The sequence below is a fragment of the Scomber japonicus genome, chromosome 7 (genome assembly GCF_027409825.1).
Source record: "Scomber japonicus isolate fScoJap1 chromosome 7, fScoJap1.pri, whole genome shotgun sequence".
NCBI lineage: Eukaryota > Metazoa > Chordata > Actinopteri > Scombriformes > Scombridae > Scomber > Scomber japonicus.
The window spans coordinates 27,377,189-27,399,602 of NC_070584.1; the positions used below are offsets into that span (position 1 = coordinate 27,377,189).

Below are 22,414 nucleotides of genomic sequence, written 5' to 3' on the forward strand. Positions count from 1 at the left end.
AGTCAGTCCATCTTTTGCATGGATTACATTGTTAAAATCTGTTTGGCTTTTTACTCAGAGTTTAGTTTTTATTGCACTTACAATAACGCTACAAGTTAAGTTGTCAACTCTCCACCACTGTCTGTCTCTCTGCTGCTGCAGACACAGAGGGCTCAGTCCCGCCCCCGCTGAGAAAGAGAAGAGGAGAGAAGCAGAGAGACGGCGACTATAAATGACAGCAAAACACAGTAGAGACTGTCTTTGTTTATGTTATTTAAAGTTATGTGCACTCGTTTCATTTCAGCTCAGTGTGAGCGTCTCTGATGTGTTCTGCTGTTATTTATGGTTGTGCTACTCTCCTCTGCTCTATATGGTTCACCAAGGGCAGAGCTGAGCCACTGAGACAGTGAACCAGGGGTAATATTTGAGTTGACGACAACTACACTCGTTATGTTACTGTTGTAAATGCAAGAAAAGCTTCTGGGGTGAAAACTCAAGAAGGGTAATTTAATTTCATCATCTCAAAGGATGAGTAAACAAACCAAGTCATTTATTAATTGAAATGTGCTATAACGGCATAGGCATTGTCATCAGGATATGAAATAAACTATATCTGGATATGAGATTTTGGTCATATCGAAACTCTAATATATAACACAACTACAGTCACCATTAATGCTTTTAATAACTTTAATCTGACTATTATTACTATATTATTACTATATTATTACGGTTATACTGGTTTATAAAGGAGGTCGTCATGTCATTTCATTTTCCTTGAGAGATTTTAATTTAGAACTATAAATGTTTTGCATTCAGTGTCTGCAGCAATCTGAATTTAAAATGAACTTTCACTTACCTGGAATAATGTCCTTAGCACATTACCGTCATTGGAAATGAACAGCAGTTAGTCAGCCTTAATGGCTGACATGGGATGTTTGTGTGCTCATTTTCTGTTCCACTAAAAAGAATTATGGCTTTAATTTGACAAAAGTGTTCCCTGCTGAGTGACTGTGAATGTGTTTCATAGCAAAGTGTATAAGCCTTCACATGCCCACACGCATAACTTCTCATCTGTGAGTTATTGATCCAGTAAGATGTACAGTGTTCAAAATGGGGTGCTCATCTCACTATACATTTATTACTATTGATCCAAGGCATGGGCTCTAATGTTGTGTGTCTGTGTGTGTGTGTTTGTGTGTGCGCAGGTGAACGGCGTGGACCTGTCCAGTGCGACTCATGAGCAGGCAGCCGCAGCTCTGAAGAACGCAGGACAGACCGTTACCATAGTAGCACAGTACAGACCGGAGGGTGAGTGCTGCGAATAAACAATCATCTACATGTTCAAATGTGCGGATTAATGTAGAAGAAAATCTGAATGTAATGAGTAGAAACTGGCAAATGCATAAATATCTCAGGGTTTTCTTCTTGGCTGGGTAGAAAAGTTGAGTTACTGATGAAAAGAAAATGAGATACAGTTTGACGGAACAGAACATTTTGAATACATGATGGTGATGTAGATCTGCCTCTGCTTCTTCTCCTTCTTCTCATTCTAATTTTGGCAGTGCACTGTGGACATGGTGTCTTTCTCCTACAGTTACACTTCTCTACTCTGTAAAAAAATCTCCAAAATGTATAAAAGGACACACAGTATACAGAATGCAGTATTCGTTGGCAGAAAAATAATAATATTAAAACCAATGTGATATTGTAGTTTGCTACGCTAGACATACTTAATGGAAACACACATCTATTTATGCTTTTGTATACAGAAGTTTCTGAAATTCACTACACACAAACACACACACACACACTGAAAAACACAGTGAGGTTAACCAACAAGCTCCGTCTTGGATGTTTGTCTACTGGGAGTGACTGAGAAGGCCGTAACCTTGGAAACCAGGTCATAACTGCTTCTATAACTAATGGGATACTGCAGTAGTGGGGGACCTGAGTGTAACATATACACTGACACACACACACACACACACACACACACACACACACGCACACACACACACACACACACACACACACACACACACACACACACACACACCTGCACGTAGTTGCGTTCACAGTTAAACAATATAAGGTCCCCTGGCCCCTGATTTGCTATAGAAATGTGTTTACTGCAGCAGGTTGTGTATGTAACGTACGTGTGGGTTTGTGTGTGTCTTTTATTTCCCTTCAGTCATGTATTATTCAGTCAGAGAGGTGGTTTTAGATCAGTGTGGTTATGGACCGAAGTAGTGTATGATATACAGTATCACACGTCCTTAAAACAACAGAGAAGAAATGAAATAGAAACTCATAAAAAATAAAGATACATTTTGATTTGGTTTCAGCTCTAGCTAGCATAATCTTACATTTGTTTTGTTTTGCTGAAATCCTGCAACTATGCACCATATATGTAAAGTTGTTGTTTTTTTCTTTATGAGCCATCTGACATTACTGAGGCATGTATGCGTGAATCCAAAAGTGGTATTATTTTAAAATGCACCTGTTTGACCCGCCAATGTTCAGTTATTATCCAATCAGGCTAGAGCTTAGTGCTAAAGGCCAGTGGAGCAAAGTTAATGAGGTCAGATTGTTAAGGGGACAAAGATTAGTTGGCAGAAATTTGTATTTAAATGCATGAAGGTGCTGAGTCACTAATAAAACTGGTAATTGTTGACACTGAGGAATCTGTTGGCATATGATCTCAATGGATTTATACTATCATATTGAAGGTTTGGAGTGCACAATAACACAACACCCAGCTGAAAAAAATGTGAGTTAAGAGTTTGAAAACTATCCACCAAAAAACTTGTGCACTTTTATTTTAGTTGAACTCGGGAGAGCTAGTATGTTTGGAGGAAAACAGTGAAGGAGCTTGAGCCAGAATAGCAGCTAGAAATGACCCACACTAATTTGACTTTAAGTAAAAGCATATAAAGGAATAACCAAGCCTAGATATCCCATCCAATATTATGCAGGGCAAATGGATGTTAGCCCAAGTCATAAAGAAGGGAGCAAAATGCATTAATATGTGGAAAGCGCTGCCAGAACATAATGAAGCTCCCCAGCAGCCACAGTATGCAAATGCTTCAGGAGCTTATGGAAGTAGCAGCAGGATATAATCCATACAGCATGCTGAAAACTATGATGTATGGATTATGAAGTCTAATTTTGGAAGGAAAAGTGCATGAAGATCCTAAATGAAGGTTTTCTTTTTCTCTACTTGGTGTTGTTGAGGCTCAATTGACACAGTAATAAGGTTTTTAGATCACAAAAACATGATTGATCACACTCAGTACACAGCACAGATACAGGAGGTACCTTAATTTACAGTAATAATTTGTGACATTTGGCAAAAAAATAAAAAGTACATTTTCTTTTTTGACAGTCTCAAGTAGCTGTTTCCTGTAAAAACAGAACATCTCATAGTTTCCATTGTTAAAATGTGATTATGTAGCACTGGTAGACATTACAGTCCTTCCACAATTATACTGTCATAATACACATAATACTGTACATCAAATAATGTTTCATAGATATATAATATAGGTTTTTAGGTGCTGGTCAGATCATGTTATGATACATGACACTGTTGTTTTTATTAGTGATCAGTGGGCTGTACAGTTTGGTTGTTTGAAAGCTTACCCAGATATCAAACAGTCATAAAAAGTTGTGATACACTTTGATCTTGTGAGTGAACAGTAGACGAAGAAAGTCAGAGGAAAGTTTGTTACCCTTACTCTTTTTTTGGAAATACCAACGAGAACGTCTGTGCATTTCATAGTAGTTTGCCTGTGTCTGTTTTGAAGTAGGAAGTAGGATCAGTACCATGGATAGCACCACAGAAGAGCTCATCAGGCCCTTAAGGAATGGTCTGCTAAAAACACGCCAAAGTGAAGTCCATAGAATCTTGTTACTTATATACTTATATACTAATTTATTTTGCAATATAATCATTGTTTTTCCTCTGTTGATATGTATGTTCACTATGTTCCAAAATCAATTCCACCAGAAATAGCATTTTATTGATGATGCAACACCATTAAACATAGACTGAGAAGTTTCATTTTTTAGATATTTTTATGGACATTTCATTCTTTAGAAGAGAGATATAGAGCTGTGAGATTCTGGTCAAAATATGAGATTCACAAGTTTCTCCCATCAATAAAGACACATATTTATCGTAATTCATAGCAATCCTTATTTTTCTTCATGCAGACAGAACAAACAACATGATTGATTATTATCCATTGGTAATTAATGATGATCACTGAGGTGTCCTCTTTAGAACAAATTACAAATGTGTTTAAAAATGCTAAAAACTCCAACGATACACAGCTCGCCTTTAGCCAGATTTAGCCAGAGGCTTCATCCAGTTATAAGGGGGACTGCTTCCACAATGGTTGACCCATTGTTATGTTTTTCAGCCTGCAGACTCCAGCAGACACCAGCCTGCTTCAGTTCTGTGTGATACTAAAGGAAAACAGATTGTTTTCATTAGTAATCAGGTTACTTTATGATTCCATTTTATAAATTTCTACCTTGACTGCTGTCCCACATTTTAGTGTGTAATAAGATCAGGTAGCGCAACATATCTGACTCACACAGGTAATAAGTCTTTTGAGAGTAAAAAATGTGTTTTAATATCCTTTAGATACTCAATATTAACCAAAAATAAAAAATGGTTCTGAGGTCTGAGCCAGGTTTAGTTGGCTGTGGTCTGTCTTGGCCTAGTAACAGTTCTTATATTGGCTTTCTTTCATTGGCAACACTCACTGAGCACCACAATGATCCACCTGTTTTCAGTGAGGGACTGTCCTATAGCTTCATTTTAATGTTCTATGTTGTTTTCGCTCTACATTTAAGTAAGCAGGTACACTACTGTGATTTTGCTCCCATGATAACCCCCATAAAAGTGCTGTTAGTCTGAGATCAGTGTCTGTGTCGTGACTCTCCTGCAGACCTGATTAGTGACTGCTGAATGAACTCTACATCAAACCTTCTGTCCACGCTGGTCAGCAGTATGTGCATGTGTGTGTGTGTCTATCTGAGATCCATGTTTGTCCCGTTATCCCGCAGTGACCAGCAGTATGCCCTCTGTTTCCCACACACACTTCCTGCCAACAAGAGAAGAACTCATAATGACCTCCACCAGGAGAGGAAAAGTGTGTGCAGTCTCCTCCTGTTATTTATATTAAATACAGTACCTGCTGTAGCCAAACACAGCACAGTATGCCACAGAACTAGACTCCTACTGTAGCAGTGTGTGTTTGTGTGTGTGATTTAAGCTGACGCGGCAGATATAGGTCTGTGTTTATTTGTAAGTACAGCAGATGGAGCATGTTTGTCTCTTAAAGGTCTTCATTAGTTCTGCAGACATCCCTCACCCAGTTTTAGGCTATATTAAGCCAACTTTTTATATCAGACCTGTGGTACCATAATGTGTTTGTCCAAAAATTCATATTTACTTGGCCAGCTAAGGCTGTTTTTTACTGGAATTTCTCCCAAAAATCTCCAACTGCTGGCTTTGTAAGATATTATTTGGTGCTGAATTAACTTCAATGGAAATGCATGGTGGTGGATTGGAAGCAGATTACTGTATGAGCAGCATTTGGGTGAGCAGAGAAAATGGATCCAATTCCCAAACTGGAGTAAGTTATTTTCCAAATTTCCCCTCAGTGAAATAACCCAGTTTATGAAAATCCCTCCTCATTTTTTGCAGCCACCCCAAATACAGAAAACATATGCAAAGAGCACTTTTACCCTTGAATAGTAATGATTATAATAATGACAGTGACAGCACATAAAAAGCATGAAAAAACAGGAAGAGTTTGACAAAGCATTAATATAAATATATATAAATTAACCCTCCTGTTGTCCTCGAGTCAAGGAAGGAAGGGAGGAAGAAGGATGGAAGGGAGGAAGAAGGAAAGAAAGGAGGAAGAAGGGAGGAAGAAGGATGGAAAGGAGGGAGGGAGGAAGGAAGGAAGGAAGGAAGGAAAGTAGGGAGGAAGGAAGGAGGAAATAAAAGAAGGAAGGAGGAAGGAAGAAGGACGGAAAGGAGGAAGAAGGAAGGAAGAGAGGAAGAAGGACAGATGGAAGGGAGAAAGAAGGGAGGAATGGAGGAAGAAGGACGGAAAGGAGGAAGAAGGAAACAAGGAAGGAAAGAAGGAAAGGAGGAAAGAAGGAACAGTCAAAACAGACAGGATCAATTTGACCCGGGAGGACGATACAAAGGTTAAGAAAGTAACAATGGTATCTTTATAAGTACAGCACTTTGGAAAATTGTTGTTTACAAAGTGATTAACATTGTCTGCACATTGATTATCAAAGCATACATTAAAAGCACAGTGTGAATAATGAATTCATTTTTAAATTAAAGTGATTAAATACAATGAAGTCCATGGAATAAGTTAAAGAAAAACAAAATGATATCAGTGAGGGGATTAAAACCACGCACTGAATTATAAAAGACGGTGAAAGACAACATCACATGAAAGCACATCTATAAAAGTTTTTATGAGATGTTGAAGAGACCATTCCATAATTGTGGGGCTCTGAGTAAACTTGCATAATGATAAAAAGCACACACCGTAAAGGGACAGAGATTAAGAAAAGCCAGAGAAGAAAAAGGAAGTTGTTAATTAGAAGTTTTAAGACTTGTTTTAATGTCTACTGTAACCCAATAGAGAATCAAGTGTTTATGGTTACATTCCCAGTTCTCAAGGCCCCAATGTGTTTGTACAGGTCGAAATAAACTATGTGGATGAATTAGAAACCTAAAATGTAATGTTATTGACCTTTCAGTGTGATCTCCTCCTGTGCTGTTAAGTTTCCTGATGTGGGACTGGTAATGCCTGCAGGTTGACAGCCGTATTAGTCACTGGGATTACACACAACTGTCACTGTCACACACGCACACATACTGTACACACATGCACACACACACTTAAACATGACACACAAAGAGGCGGTTTCTGTCAGCAGTAATACTGAGGTGATGCAGAGCGGATTATCTTCACTTCTGTTAGCCTGCTTATTACACTTTGTGTGTGTGTTTGTGTGTGTCGTGCACCAGTGGTTAAGTAGAAGATTAACAGCAACTCTATCTCAGTGCTCTCATGCACAAAGTTGTGAGAATATTATCTGCTGGATACACACAGTAGCCTGCTTTCTTTTCTTTTCCTGCTTTACTTTATCGCTTTTCCTCCCTCTTCTCAGTCTCTCTCCTTCCTCTCCACCTGTCAGCTCCTCCTCTCCTCTTCTCCTCAGTGTTATTGTGGTAACGGTCTGACTCACCGCCCACAAAGTGTGATGCAGGGGATTTTAGGTGTCCCTTGTAACAGGAAGGTGACTGATTAGAGACTTGCAGTGTGTCATCTCGTCACTGTCACACCAAGGCTTTTATTAGCTTCCAGAGATGAACCGTGTTTTTCAGTTTTGACATTTCAACTTGAATTAGGTACATTATGAGACACTTCTTTCTTTTCTTTTTTTTATTTTCACTGTTCTGGTTTCTGGTTATTTCTTTCCTTTGAGTTCCTCTGCAATCTGATCATTTGATCAATACCAGTATAGATTACTATACTGTACAGTATCAATTATAGATGAGCCCCTTATAGCACAGCTATTTTTAGATCCAGAGCCTCATAGTGATTCTTCTACTGATACAACAGACCTGCAGGTGAATGATCCTATACGTACATCCTTTTACAATTATGTCTAACTATACATGCAGGCTTCTTTTAATACCTCTAGTCTCTTTTAGTCTGATATGTACATCCACCAAATGATTAAAAACTAAGTATAGCAAACATAATGACTCGCAAATGGAGATAATGAAATTTTCTTTTTCCCCCTCAGAGTAAAAGTAAAGAGATTCAGTCTGAAGAAGTGAAAAATACAACAACAATCTCAGAAACTAAGGCGCCCTGTGGAGTTTTCTTCTAATTACTGTTACTCACTCAAAATGGATTATGTGTATCCTCGAGGCTTTACAAATGTGTTGAATTCATGTCCTTATTTACAAAACGTGCATTGTTCACATCCGCGGTTTCTTCTTCTCCGCCTTTATTTCTATTTATTTAAAGATTATTCTCTTTGGCTTTATGACAGATAGTATAGAGAAAGGAAACATGGAGAGGGAGAGAGAGAGGTAAGGCATGCAGCATGAGTCCCTCAGCCGGGGGTCAATCTGTGGATGTTACAGTTATGCAGTATTTTGCCTTAACTATTAAGCCACTAGGGCGCCCCTTCTCTGCCTTTACTGACGCATTACTATGCTGCTTTGTGCATTACCTCCCAAACTGTTGACCAGAGGAACAGATTAAAAACTTCATTATCAAATTGGTTAAAAACTCCAAATTTTCAATGATACAGCAAATATGTTATAAATAGAGAGTATAATACAATATCCAATAGGGAGATAGTCCTTTTTGTAAACATTGACTCAAATTCAATATAAGAAAGGTTAATCTGAAAGGGAAATAATGATGCACTCAACCTAAAGATGAGAACTCGTCTCCAGTGGATTTCTGTTAGTTTTCAAACTGAAGCTGCACAATGGTCTCTGCCAGCTGCTGAATGGATGAACAATTATCCTCTGGGAGAGGAGAGGAGAGGAGAGGAGAGGAGAGGAGAGGAGAGGAGAGGAGAGGAGAGGAGAGGCGTGGAGAGGTAAATGAAGGAAGGAGAGAAGAGGGGAATATGAGCCCCAGAGCCATTAGTCTTTGTCATCACCCCTCCCCCATATCTTCCTCTCCATTTCTGCTCCTCCTCCTTTCCCTTTTCTGTCTCTCTCTCTCTCCGTTATGTCTTGCCTGCCCCCCCCCACCCACCCACCTCTCTCCCTCTCCCTCTCTCTCGCTCTCTTGCTCTTAGTATGATAATGCTGCACTGAGGTGATGTGTGTTGACAGCGACAGTTAGATGCTGATCATGTGAAACTTCGTGGCTGATGATGATCTTGGCGTTTGTGACGGCACAGTGGAGTTTCACACCCAGAGATGGAGACTCAGATAGAAGTGTGTGTGCGTGCTTTTGATGTAATTATAGAAGCTTATGAGCCAACCTGCTGGTTTGCACAGGAACACTTTGATTTTACTTTTTTTAATTAGTCACATTTTTGCATAAAAGGTTTTTTTTTTTTAATACACCGGACAAGAGAGAACCAGATATCAGACAGAGTGAGGAAAAACTGAAAAAAGTTCACCTTAAAAAAATTGAGAGACAGAAAAAGAATAGACAGCTGGAGATGCAGACAAATAAAAATCATGCAGAGCAGGAAGAGTTTAATTCCTTATACTAATGATAGCTTCTGTTTTACTATTTCCATATCAAACTGAGACACCATTTTTTGGAAAATCAAATTAAAAACCATGAATTGAGCTGTTAATTAAGCTTCCCAAAAATCAATATGCAAAATGCTTGGTCAAGCTTAACCGTGCATGTGAGTGGGTGTGTGTGTGTGTGTGTGTGTGTGTGTGTGTGTGTGTGTGTGTGTGTGTGTGTGTGTAGGCTGATTCCCTGGCCAAAGTAGGGCAGGAGAGCCTGGCATCAACTCAGCTTCCTGCATGAGTGACCTGAGGAAACAGTGTGTGTGTCTGTTTGTGTGTATTTGCATGCATGTATGTGTGTGTGTGTGTGTGTGTGTGTGTGTGTGCATGTGTATGCGTACATGTGTGTGTGTCTCCGCCCTACAGCGAGCTGCTGTCAAAGAGAGGGAGGAGCAACCGAACGCACCAGCGAACGAAAGATAGAGAAAAAGAGGAGTGTAGTAGAGGGGGAGAGTTAGCATCTGTTGTTTCTGTGGCAGCTGAGCAGCACCGGACTGATTTTACACACACATATCCTCTCTGTGCCACACACTACTGCATACCTACACACACACACACACACACACACACACACACACACACATTCACGTCTTTCCACTCCGGTTCGCTTACATGCTGGATCCAACGTGGAACTGCCGTTAGATCCTCTCCATCAGTACTCATCTCTTTCTCTCCTTCATACACAAACACATCTGCTCTCTCTCTCATTCACATCTCAGGACTCATAGCATCAAACTCCACTGCCACACACATACACACATACACACACACACACAGACACTGATATCTGAAAGCTACCATACCGGCTTCATATCGCACGGACGTTGAGCCTGCCTGTCTGCCAGCAGCATGTGAGTACAGCTGAGAGGGTAGTTGGGAGACCTGAACTGATTTACTTAATAGCCTAACATCCTGCCTCTGGTAACATCCTCGCTCGACTGTTTGTGGTTAACATTTGAACCGTTAACTCTGTCTGTCTTTAGTTCAGGGACTTGGGAGTGTTTTGGGAAATGATTTTTAAAGCTGAAATTGGACTGAGACTGAAAAATGCAGGTCTGATGTAGTGAGTCTGTGGTGCACTAACACTGTGTTATCCCTCTAATGACCAGTGATGCAGCATTGACACGTTGGCTCCTTCCCTGTCTGTGCTTTGAGTAACAGTGTAAGACATCATCACTGGTTTAGTATCAACAGTCTTACTTTATTGGGTTTTTTTTTTCTTTCCGACTGACAGTTTCCACAAAGTGAATTACTGCCGGACTGTTGCTTTAATGCTGGATTTGCTTTTTAAGGCAGCTCGGACTTTTCAGCACCAGCACCAGCACCAGCACTCAGCTTTGGTCTTTAAAAGAGAGGTTGATCGGAGCTGCTGGTCTCAATAACACTAATGTCCTCGCTGCAACAGTCTTTGTTTCATAGCTCATAAAGAGAAGCAGAGATACAGCAACATCATCTTTGTAGCTTTAGCTTTCTCTTGTTTTTTTCTCTCTTGCTGCAACACTATCTGAACAACTTTTATCTTTATTTACTATTTCCTTGCATCAGATGTGGTTTTGCTGCAATACATCTAAGCTCAATCAGCCACTCTCCTCCTCTTTACGCTTTTTTCCCCCTCTCTCTGTCACTTCAGTCTTGTTTTCTCCCTCCCTCTAATGTCTCTCTCTTTCTCTCTCTCTGTCGCTCTCTCGATTGCGCTTAATCCCATAATGCTGTATCGAGGCGATGTGTGTTGACACAGACAGATGCTGATGATGTGAAAGTTCATACAGTATCTGGTGATTTTCATGTGTGTGTGTGTGTGTGTGTGTGATCAGACTACTACTTGTGAAACAAACAGAATTAGAAGTGTTAATCCATCATTAAATACTGGATTAGAGCTGGTGCCGGTTAAAGATTGCAAATACCAGACTGAGGTCAGCGATGAAAAATATTTAAGGTATAAGGCAAGAAATGAACATTTTACCAACATGTCACCTTAATTATACTCTCATGGTGCAAAGATCAGAAGAGGATTTGCTTCTGATTATGAGATATTTCAAACTTAGTTTATGATGTTTACCAGTTAAAGCTTTTTGTCCTCTTACAGCAAATCCATCAGTGTTAGTTGTTTGTGTCTGTGAGTATCAATTTGTTAGATTATTTAACACTTCAGGGGAAATGCAGAGAGAGAAACAAGGAAAGGAAAACAGAATAGGGAGAAAGCATCAGCAGATACTGCAGGTCGCAAATCTGTGTGTGTGTGTGTGCATGTGTGTGTGTATGTGTGTGTGTACCGAGTATGATTGAATTACTCAGGGTTAATTAGATTCTGTAGTCCACAGTAATGGTTCAGGGACACACACACACACACACACACACACATCTACACACACACACACACACACACACACACACACACACACACACACACACACAGGGACATCTTTCTGAAGGGTTTTTTCAGGCTTATTGCCAGCAGCGTTGTCATCCGTGTGTTAGTCTAGAAGTTAAGACTAGAAGACAGTCAGTATGGATTGATTGCAACACACACACACACACACACACACACACACCCATATCCACTGATTGTTCAGGCACTCTGAATCAGAAATAGCACAGTTTAATGCCAAATAGAGACATTAGCTTGCAGGTTAAAAGTACATAGTTTAACTTTTTGCTGCTCAGGTAAGACTACCTTTCCAAAAGCCATGATTTCACATTAGTGGAGACATTATGTCATTTGTTTTGCACCTTGCACATTTCCATAAATAATGTACATTTATAATTAAAGAGGCCCAATGACATTTTTATAGCCACTCGAAAAAAAATGGGTCAGAAACTAAAGTGTTCTTGCTGCATGTAGCACGAGGACACTAAACACCGGGCTGCTATGCTGAGTGTGTGAGCGAATCATTGCACTTTGCATCGATTGGCCGAACTGGTTGCACTCTGGCAATTTACTACTTGTCATTCAAGTGGGATGGGGACACAGTTGTTCTTAGCAATTAAACTTACAGTGCAGTTTGAAAATGCAGCGTTGTATTTGTGTAGAAAACAGCAGCAACGACAAGAGGAATAAATGAATCTACATGTCCAGATTTTTACTTTTAATTCCAGATTTGTGTGTTTCTAGTAGGTCTGTTTGATTCCAGCTAGAGAGGCAAATATGAGCCAGATAACTCCATGAAAGCACTGCACCGATGACGCCATGTCACACCTCTGCTGCTGCTGAGCTGCTTGGACATGACTGTGTGAAATCACTTTGCATGTATAATATAACACTTGTGGTCAGTGCAGTGACTTGTAAACTTAAAAAAATGTCATTAATTGTTGGCATGTTGGTGGAGGAAGGAAGGAAACACCAAAACACTGACCACCTGGTTTTAGACCTCTCACATATGTGCAATGCAATTCAAATATTACAATTGTTCTGTCTAATAACAAGTGGCAACGTCATCTCCTTACAAAACTAGCATTCTACCTACATGTAGCTACATTTGTGGAAAATAGCAATACATGTGAATACATGGAGTGATACCTGTCTGAGGCACTGCAGGATGTAACAGATATAACTAACTCTATATTCCACATTAAGAAATTAGTAGTAGTTTCAAACTGAGTGTGTGTGCATGGATGTGTAAGTTTGTGTGCTTCTGTGATGTTATTGATATGGATCGAGTCTGATGTAACAGGAGTTCATATTCAGATCAAACAGACTTTTAGATGATGGCTTCAGATGATGTGTTGACATTTGGAGGTGTGCATTTGCCTCACCATGCCTGTGTGTGTGTGTGTGTGTGTGTGTGTGTGTGTGTGTGTGTGTGTGTGTGTTAGAGAGAGAGAGAGAGAGAGTGTGTGTAAATAAGAGCTGCAATGATTATTAATCATTTAGTGGATTGTCAGAAAATTAATCATACTATTTTGATTAATGAATAATTGTTTTAGTCATTTTTGAAGCTATAATGTCAAAGGTTTCCAAAAGCAATTATTTCACACTTGTCTTTGTAGTACTTGATTTTAAACTGAAGAAATTGGGTTTTGGGCGGTTGATCAGACAAAACAAGACATCTGAAGACATCACCGTTGACTATTGAAATTGTAATGGTCATGTTTTGACCATTATCTTCCATTTTATAGACCAAACTTTTAATCAGCAGATTCATCGATAATGAAAATAGTTGTTAGTTGCATCCCAAGTGTAAATGTTGTGTTTTAAAAGAAACTTGCAATTTTCATTACATCTTAATACATGTTGCACCTGCACTTCATTTATAGGAAATGTGGTTGCACATGACACGGTACATAAACCTCCATCACACTTGTCTGTGTTTATTCCTGCACCTGTTCCTCCCTTTGATCTACCACATATAAAGCGGCTTCTGAACTACTGAGCAAAGGTGACTGAGGCATGAAAAATCAGTCACTCAGCTGCTGCTGAAGTGCAGTTACAGGTAGCATGTAAAAGTATTTTTAAATTTGATTCTTTGTGAATATATAATTAGTTGAGGGAAGGAATATTTTTAAGGGTAATATGTACAAAAATGAAAGTAACCCAGCCTTTGCCAAAGCTCTTGAGAAGGAAGCTAAGATGTATCTCTATTCTTCTAGGTCTAACAGTGTTTGTCCTCTGTGTGTGTGTGTGTGTGTGTGTGTGTGCAGAGTATAGTCGTTTCGAGGCGAAGATCCATGACCTGAGGGAACAGATGATGACCAGCAGTGTCAGTTCCAGCTCCACGTCGCTCCGCTCCACACAGAAACGCACACTCTACGTCAGGTAACACTCAACACACACACACACACACACACACACACACACACACACACACACACACACAAACAATAGACAGAGGTGACTGATTGTCTAGTGTCCTTCAGTGTGACACAACTATTATAAGGTCTTATCTCAGCTGTCTCCTTAACGTTTTGTGTGTGTGTGAGAGGCTGAAAGAGAGGTTATCACATCTGAAATCACAATTAGATTGTCTGGCAAATACTGTCCCACACTCACACAAACACATCCATCGCCTGTCAACTCCCTCTCTCTCTCTTTCTCTCTGTATCCTTCTGTTGTTGTCGTCCTTGCCTGTCCTCGTGGTTTAGTCTTCTCTGAATCACTCCGTCTCTGCTTAGGTTCCTCTGCAGAGCCCAGAAGCAGTTTCATTCCTAACAAAACTACCCTTTCAGAATCCTTAGACCACAAGAATCACATTTGAAATATTGATTAAACGCTAGGTCGCCCAGTCCAGATAAGTCACATTGGATCTCTTGGAGGATCAATAACGTGGAAAAGAAACACAGGAAAAGCAGGACTAATAGTAACACTATTGATTAAATTCACTGTTTAGTCTTCAAGGAGACAAACAATATGTTATATAAGTTTTATCAGTTAAACTACAGCTGACAATGACTTCAAAAGATAAAAATGTTAGCAGTAGTCTTATTTTTTGTTTCAATGTGTATTTCACACTTAGATTCAAAATATTATACTTTTCATCAAATGAAAATTTGAACCAACTGAACTTTAGTCTGTCATTTGAAAGCACAAAGCTTGACTCTTACTGTGTAAATCACATAAAGATCCCATAATCACTGAGACAACAGACCATTTTTATGTATGCCTGCCTGTTTAGTGTTTGTGCATAGAAAAGTAATAAAAGCGCATATGAAGGTGAAAGGACACGTATTTTAATATTCACAGTATGTTTTAATTAATGTATACGAAGCAATGTTTCTTTTGAATGAGACCTTCATATGTGAGGGAGCAGGTCCTCTTCCACAGAGCCCATGATGTTGCACCTCTATGTTTCTACAGTAGCCTAGAATGGACAAAACAAACACTGAGGCCCTTTCATGTTTTTCATGGCCCCCATAGTTTCTCCTACACAGTTGGAAGAAGAGGAGGAGGAGAGGGGTATTGAGTTGTTTTTTCTTACTTACTGCCCAGTACAGCAGATTTATAACAGTGGTTCCTCTCAAGAGTGGTAAAGCCAAGTGAAATCGAATAAAGAAGCAAAGCAAAGAAATGAGCAGCAATACGTACCATGCTTCACTTCCTATGCTTGTTTTATGTCTGATTTTTTTTTAAATCACATAGAATATTTCAACACTCAGATTTAAGTGCAGCTGACGTGTACTCTGCATGAAAGGAACATCTGACCTGAACTATGTGCAAGTGGCCTGGAAGGAGAAAGCAGCAGCAGCTGGGACAGAGTCACCTTGAACTACACACTCTCACACACACACACTCTCTCTCTGTCACACACAAACCCACACTCTGACTCACACAGAGAGCAGGGCCGAGGTCAGTGTCTGATCAGGGAGCTAGAGGCCAAAGGTCACATTCAGCCATCTGGGAAATGTAGTCCAACAAGTGTCAGAGATGTATCACACCGACTGGTCGTATGTGATTTATCTGACTGACTGAAAAACAGCCTGAATGTCTGACTCACACACACACAAACTTGCTGTTTTGTTTGTCTGATACTTTTGTTCCTCATGAACTACTAAATTATGAATCTAGTTTGTATTAAATTCCATTTCATTTCCTACAGTGTGTTAAACAAGTGTCAAACAAATGATCTCCTTTGAGAACTGTAGATTCAATAAGAAAAAAATACAAGGAAATATGACATTGCAGGTGCTTGCCGTCACCCTTTTTAAATTTTTAAGCAGTCAGCCATAGGCATGATTATCATTAGCATAAATTAAGTGAGCACTCACTATTTCCTATTTGTTTTTGTTGCTAAGTATGAAGAAAAATGGCTTGTCCACTGCTCATTTGATTAAATTAGAAGTCTGCATTACTGTGTCGTCTAGCACTACTTTATGTGATTATTTTGTTTATCTAAAAAGCACATTGAACTGCATTTTAATGAAATTGTGCTACATAAATACAACATCAACCTTCCTCTTGGCACATTCTCTAAACAAAAAGTTTTAATATGTGGAAGGAAACAGAAATGAATAAATTGTTCATTAAATGGTTAGCTGGGGAGCCTCGGAGAACAACAGCAATTTCAAGTTATAGCACTATATGTTTTCAAAGGAGACCTAGCCAAGAGAGCAAATAGGTGCAAACAAACATTTTACAGTAATAAAATAAAAGCAAAACACAATTAATGTCAGAAAAAGAGCTATGACTTTTTTTCTTCTGTGTAAGTGCTTTAAGAGTCTAGTAGTACAACATCAAAACAGCAGGTTTAAAGACCAAAACTAAATGAACATATGCTCCTTATTGAGTTTCTCACATAAAATGCAATGACTTCCAAAAAAGGTATAGTAGTTAATTTTACTTTAATTCAAACACAAACACACCAAACTTAAACTAAGAGAAATCTTTAACCTGCCTTAGAGATATATCATGTATCATTATAGATTTAACAAGGAAATATGCATATGTCAGACACACTCAGTAAGATCATCAGTATACATTCTGAATGCTAATGACATCGTTTCTCTAAGTCTGTAGTCAAAATCAGGCCATGATCATTTCAAGGTTATACAGAATAATGTAAAACCAGCCAACAGCCCACATTATAAATCACTGTCATGAGTGAAGTTCCTGTATCTGGTTACTACCCATAAATGACCAATCAGCACAAAAATATTAAGGAGGGAGACTCAGACTGGCAGCTGATTGGTTGAGCTAAGGGTTGGTGGGTGACAGTTTGAGGTGTCTGGTGCTCTGGGCTGTTGTATGTGTGTGTCCATGCATGCTTTTTTTTAACGTGTATAATATATAAGACACAGTATAACCTTTTCTCAGAGGAAATGTCGCTGAAGCAAGGTGACATGTACGACTCCTCCTGTGTGTGTGTGTGTGTGTGTGTGTGTGTGTGTGTGTGTGTGCGTGAGTGTGTGTGTGTTTGAGCTCTTCCCTGTTCTTCCATCGATTCATCATCCTTCTCTCTCCTCGTTTTACATCCACTCGACTATTTTAAACACATAGTACTGTATGGCCTGATAGCTCTGCAATGTAATTGTATATGTCACTGCTAACACAAAGATCTACAGTACAAGCATAGGCACGGAAAGATTAACAAGATGAAGTCACATTCCATTTTAAACTACACAGTATATTTTTCAACATATTTTATATTTAGTTATTAGTTTATATATTCCTCTAAAATATGTAGATTTATAAGAGACCTGATAGTCAGTCACCTGGTAGCAGAACAGTGATGCATTAATTCTAGTTCATGGTTTGAGAGCTGTACGAAGGTTGTGTCTCACTGGGCACAAAAAACCCTCCAATATGCCTCTCCAACGTACTGATTTCAAATTTCAAAGCATTTTAAGTAAATACTTTAGGACATTGGCTTCTTGAAACAGTATATTTTGGTTTCAGATTGCGTTTGGGCTATTTTGGAGCAATTTGATAGAGCTGACCATTCTGACTGTTCATTTAAATGCTATTACACATATATATTATACAGAACATTTTCTACTAACTACTAATACTGTATAATACACATGTCCGTCCATCATTGTATCCATGCAAGTTTTTTCCTAGGATAGAAAGTGTCACATGATCCTGTGTTGTACAGAGTGTGAAGCCCTTTGAAGCAAATAATTAACAAATAATTTGCTCGACTAGTATTTCATTGTTTTCTATCAGACAATGAATGTTGAATTATCCTGTGTATTTGCCTCTGAAATTAAAGTGCACATATGCAGCAATACTTTAATATGAGTATCGAGTGCAAATTTAAACTACAATTCAGTTTGGACAATAAACTGCTGGCTCTGCAAAAACCAACACTGACTTTGTACAACAGCACTCACTGGGAAAAGACCAGTGTAAAATGAGACTACATATTCCTGTTACACACTGCAGTAATTAATATGTGTTCCTTGACTCGTGTAATTAGGTTTCAGAGGTTCCCACTGAGGAATTAAAACCACTGTAATACTGAGAACAGGTAATTGATTTAGAGTTACATTTACATACTTAAGCTGTGGCCTTAATAACACTACACACCATCCATCAGTGTAAACTGGCAGCTGAAAGAACAATTTTGGGTGTATGGAGTTCTTCAAATGATGGTGCACGTTTATTTTTTTCTACTTTTTAGTATTGACTGTGTGAAGTGATAATGTTATGAATGTAAAGAGGGCTACTTTTGCACTCAAATCTAACAGCTTCTCTTTAATGTGCATGTATGTAAACTCTTTAATATCAATGCAGGGTTACATTCATATTAGTGTGTAATGTCTTTTAACATGTTTTTTTTTAATAACTTCAGTGTACTCTTCTAAGACAAACATTAAAATATATATACGCTACAATTTGTAACCCCTTCTCAAAATAACAACATAAATTGCAAGACGGTCTGCCAATAAATCATAAATGGACACTTGGAGCCTGGGATCAAATCACTGACCAGAGAAATTACTTTTATATTTGCAAGAATTCCCTAGAGACGTACACAGTTTGACACCCACAGTTTACACATCTGCTTTGATGTAGTACATGCACACTAGGTTTTAATATAATATTTCCTTAAGCTATTGTTTAAATTGTTCATTTTATGATAATACAGAAACATCTCTAAATATCTCATTAAGTTGCGCAGCTGCTGATATAGTTGGACTTCCATCTGCTGCTATTTTATATATAATATATAAGATATATATATATATATATATATATAACATTCAACAACCAACACAACCGTAGCTTAAAACAATAGCGAGCTTCCCCTGACTTGATGACTACAGTCCTCTACTGCACTATTGACCATGCAGTAGACCTAGACTGTTGACCCTCTGGTCATGAGTTCACTTATCTATTAAACTACATCTGCACCATTAATTACAGTGTTAGTCATTAACAGCAGCTTGCATCCAGTCTAATGGAGATCGACACATTGTTTTTGCAGCCAACTGTAACTGTAACAGGCTATGTGGAAATCTTACTTTTATCATCTTTAATCTAATATCATTAAAACATTAGGTGTGTTTTTTTTTCTTTACGGATGTCTGGCTCTCAGTGTCTCATTTTCTCTCTTTCTCTTCAGATTTCTCCTTCTCTGTCTGTGTTCTGTTTTATTGATGAAGGCAGTGGGGACTTTAGGGGATGCCTGTTATTTCAGCTCTAGTTCCTTTGCCCGCACACACACATACACACACACACACACACACACACACACACCAGCACACACGCATGCACGCACACACACACACACACACACACACACACACACACACACACACACATTGCTGGCCTACTTTTCTGTTCCCTTTTCCCTCTGGACAGGTTTGAAACTCGTGGTCACAGAGACAGATCACCGTTCAAACACACACATGCACTCAGACTCACAACCCACACGGCAACATATTAATGCACACAAGCAGAGTGACACACACACACACACACACACAGGAATATGTGTATAATTGCAGACACAGAGGCATATACACACAGACAAGGTCATGAATTAATAGTGTAGGAAAACAGTCCTCAGCTGTTTTGTTACTACAGCAGCTCTCTGTCTGTCGGTCTGTCTGTCTCTCTGTCTGGTTGTGTTTATTTTATCTCACAGTGTTTGTTATAGGTGTCAAGTTGTTGTCGATAGTCGTGAGAAAATGTGAAAGATGTCTTAACAAAAGTTTGCTTTCTATTTGTTTTTTGGAATGAATGTATTTAAACATTTCCCCTCCAGCAGACAGGGTTATCACACTGAAGTTGATGTACCTGTTTAATATGTAATTATGTGTCTCTCTGTCTGCAGAGCATTGTTCGACTATGATGGGAGTGCGTCAGACCTGAGCGCGCCCAGTCAGGTCCTGCCGTTTCACTTTGGGGATATCCTCCACGTGAGCAGTGCAGGCGAAGAGGAGTGGTGGCCAGCACGTCACCTCAGCCCCCCGCCCCCAAACTGCCCCGAAGTCGGGGTCATCCCCAGCCGCAGGAGGTCAGAGTTTAAAGGGTTTTGGATCAGGGTGGAGAGTTAAATTTACTGATTCTTATTACTTAAACAAATTGCTTTTTTATGAATTGCCGATGACTCATGGAAGCGTAATTTTAAGTAACTATCAAACTGTTATTAGAGTAACTTAAAAGCAGGGTGGGAAATTTACTTTTTCCAGCCGCTGACAGATATGTTGATATTCACCAGCCACTCAATTATAAGTCATTATTTTTTTGTCTGAAATCTACCGGCCACTTTAATATCATACCAGCATTTGTCTGGTGGCTGATGCTAATTTATCATCCTTCTTAACACCCCCTGAATATCTTGTTTTTGCTGACCTCAGCTGTTCGCAGTGCTCAACCTATTCTACTTGGTCTGACTAAAGGCTCCTTTATACTGTCTGATTTTAGACAGACAAAGTTGGCAATGAAGATTTAATGTGGTGAAATCTTTGTTTTCCAATCAGAAACAGGAGTCCTGTACAACCACAGATGATTTAGAGTTTCAGCGACCAAAGACAGATTCACATCTACAAAACCACCAATCAGAATATGACAGGAAATAAATCAGAATACACTGGGAGCATAAAACAGCTGTAAAAAAAACATATTCACATCAAACTCATGTTGTAAAATTAACATTTCATGTTGCTCTCTTTCTCTGACTGCGGTGGATCCATACACTCCTGCTCTTCCTTCTTTTGAGTTTTTTATGTAGACGTGCCAGCAGCACTGTGGGCAAAACTTGTTTATTTCTTGCTATATTTCCAAAAACATGAGAGCAGTGCAGATAGATTCTGGATGAGTTGATGACATGTCTCTGCTTGCATTTCTTTTTTCTGTTGTTATCGTGGCGCTGCGGTTCCTCGGGGATTCATCACACCACCTGACATGCCTCAAAATTGATATTGTACAGTCAGACAGACTGTGACCAAGATTTTATTAGACCTGTCTCGCACAGCGTGGCATGCAATAGAAGTGTAAGATTGTTGCCATGACATCTATAGGCGCCTAAATAAATTTGTTGCATACTGGACCACACTGTTGATTTCCAGGTGTATACTGTCAGTGAACACTTATAATAAAGACAACATGGACGTTGTTTTGTGCAAAGTTTCAACAGTAATTAGCTTCAGTTAACTTTGGTGTGTCATTTTTATGTTGGACAATAGTTGCAGGCATCACTGGTGTATAAAATCTGCTGAATCAATCACTCAATCTTCATTTATTTGGTGCCAAATCACAGCAAACGTCATCTCGAGGCACTTTTCACATAGAGAAGGTCTAGACTGTACCCTTTAATTTAATTCTGACAGACCAGACATTCCCATGTGAGCAAGCACGGAAAAAACTCCCCTTGAACAGGAAGAAACCTCAGGTAGAACTGGGCTCAAGGTGGGCGGCCATCTGCCTTATCCTTGGGAAAGACAGAGAGAGAGAGAGACAGAGAGAGAGAGAGAGGGAGAGAGGGAGAGAGGGAAATGGAAACCTGTAATGGAAATATAGCAATAATCCCTCCTCTCTCTCCTTGTTTCGTCAGTGGAGGAGGTGATAGACAGATGTTGATAGGAGTCTGAGGTGAGAGGAGGAGCTGATGAGGAAGGCGAGATGGATGGGGGACGGAGGGAGGGAAGAAAAGTGAGAGATTGTTAAAAATGACAGAGAGTAAGTGAAAGAGGGCTGGAGGGATTAAAAGCAGCAAGAAGTGGGAGTGAACGAACGGAGCGTAGGAGGGATGATGTGGAGATTGTCATGGGTTTGGAAGGCAGGGTGTTAATGGACTGAGGTGATGGGAGAATCTGGGCTGTCAGGGGTTGATGTATTAGGGTTAGGGTGGAAGGATAATACAGCTTCATGTATTGTAGGCTGAGGTTTTAGAATATATGAAGTGTAATAAAAGAATACCAGAAGTTATAATTTGATATTTATATTATTAGAATATGAAGGATTTAAATACAGGATATTACAGGCGGGTGAGAATATGTGGAATCATTAGAGATCTATTGTGAGAAACGTGAAGTTAATTAGTCTTTTGATAAAAGCTGTCATCTCATCTCAATACATTTCCTGTCTGGCCCACCTCTCCTCCTCCCACCTCTCCTCCTCTTCTTCCCTCATTCTCTCTTTTTGTTCTCCCTCTGCTCCTCCTACTCTCTCATCTCCTTCATTTTCGCTTCATCTGCTTCTCCTCCTTCTCCTTTTACTCT

General features: G+C 39.3%; 1 protein-coding gene across 1 annotated transcript in view; it reads left to right on the forward strand.

Moving 5' to 3' along the window:
• The window catches only part of LOC128362404 (disks large homolog 1-like), a 110,656-nt gene that overhangs the window by 78,462 nt on the left and 9,780 nt on the right, over window positions 1–22,414 (forward strand). Inside the window, exons 15-17 of the mRNA XM_053323149.1 lie at window positions 1,188–1,290; window positions 13,952–14,066; window positions 20,026–20,208. Coding sequence (XP_053179124.1) covers window positions 1,188–1,290; window positions 13,952–14,066; window positions 20,026–20,208 — 401 coding nt within the window. The remainder of the gene's footprint in view (window positions 1–1,187; window positions 1,291–13,951; window positions 14,067–20,025; window positions 20,209–22,414) is intronic.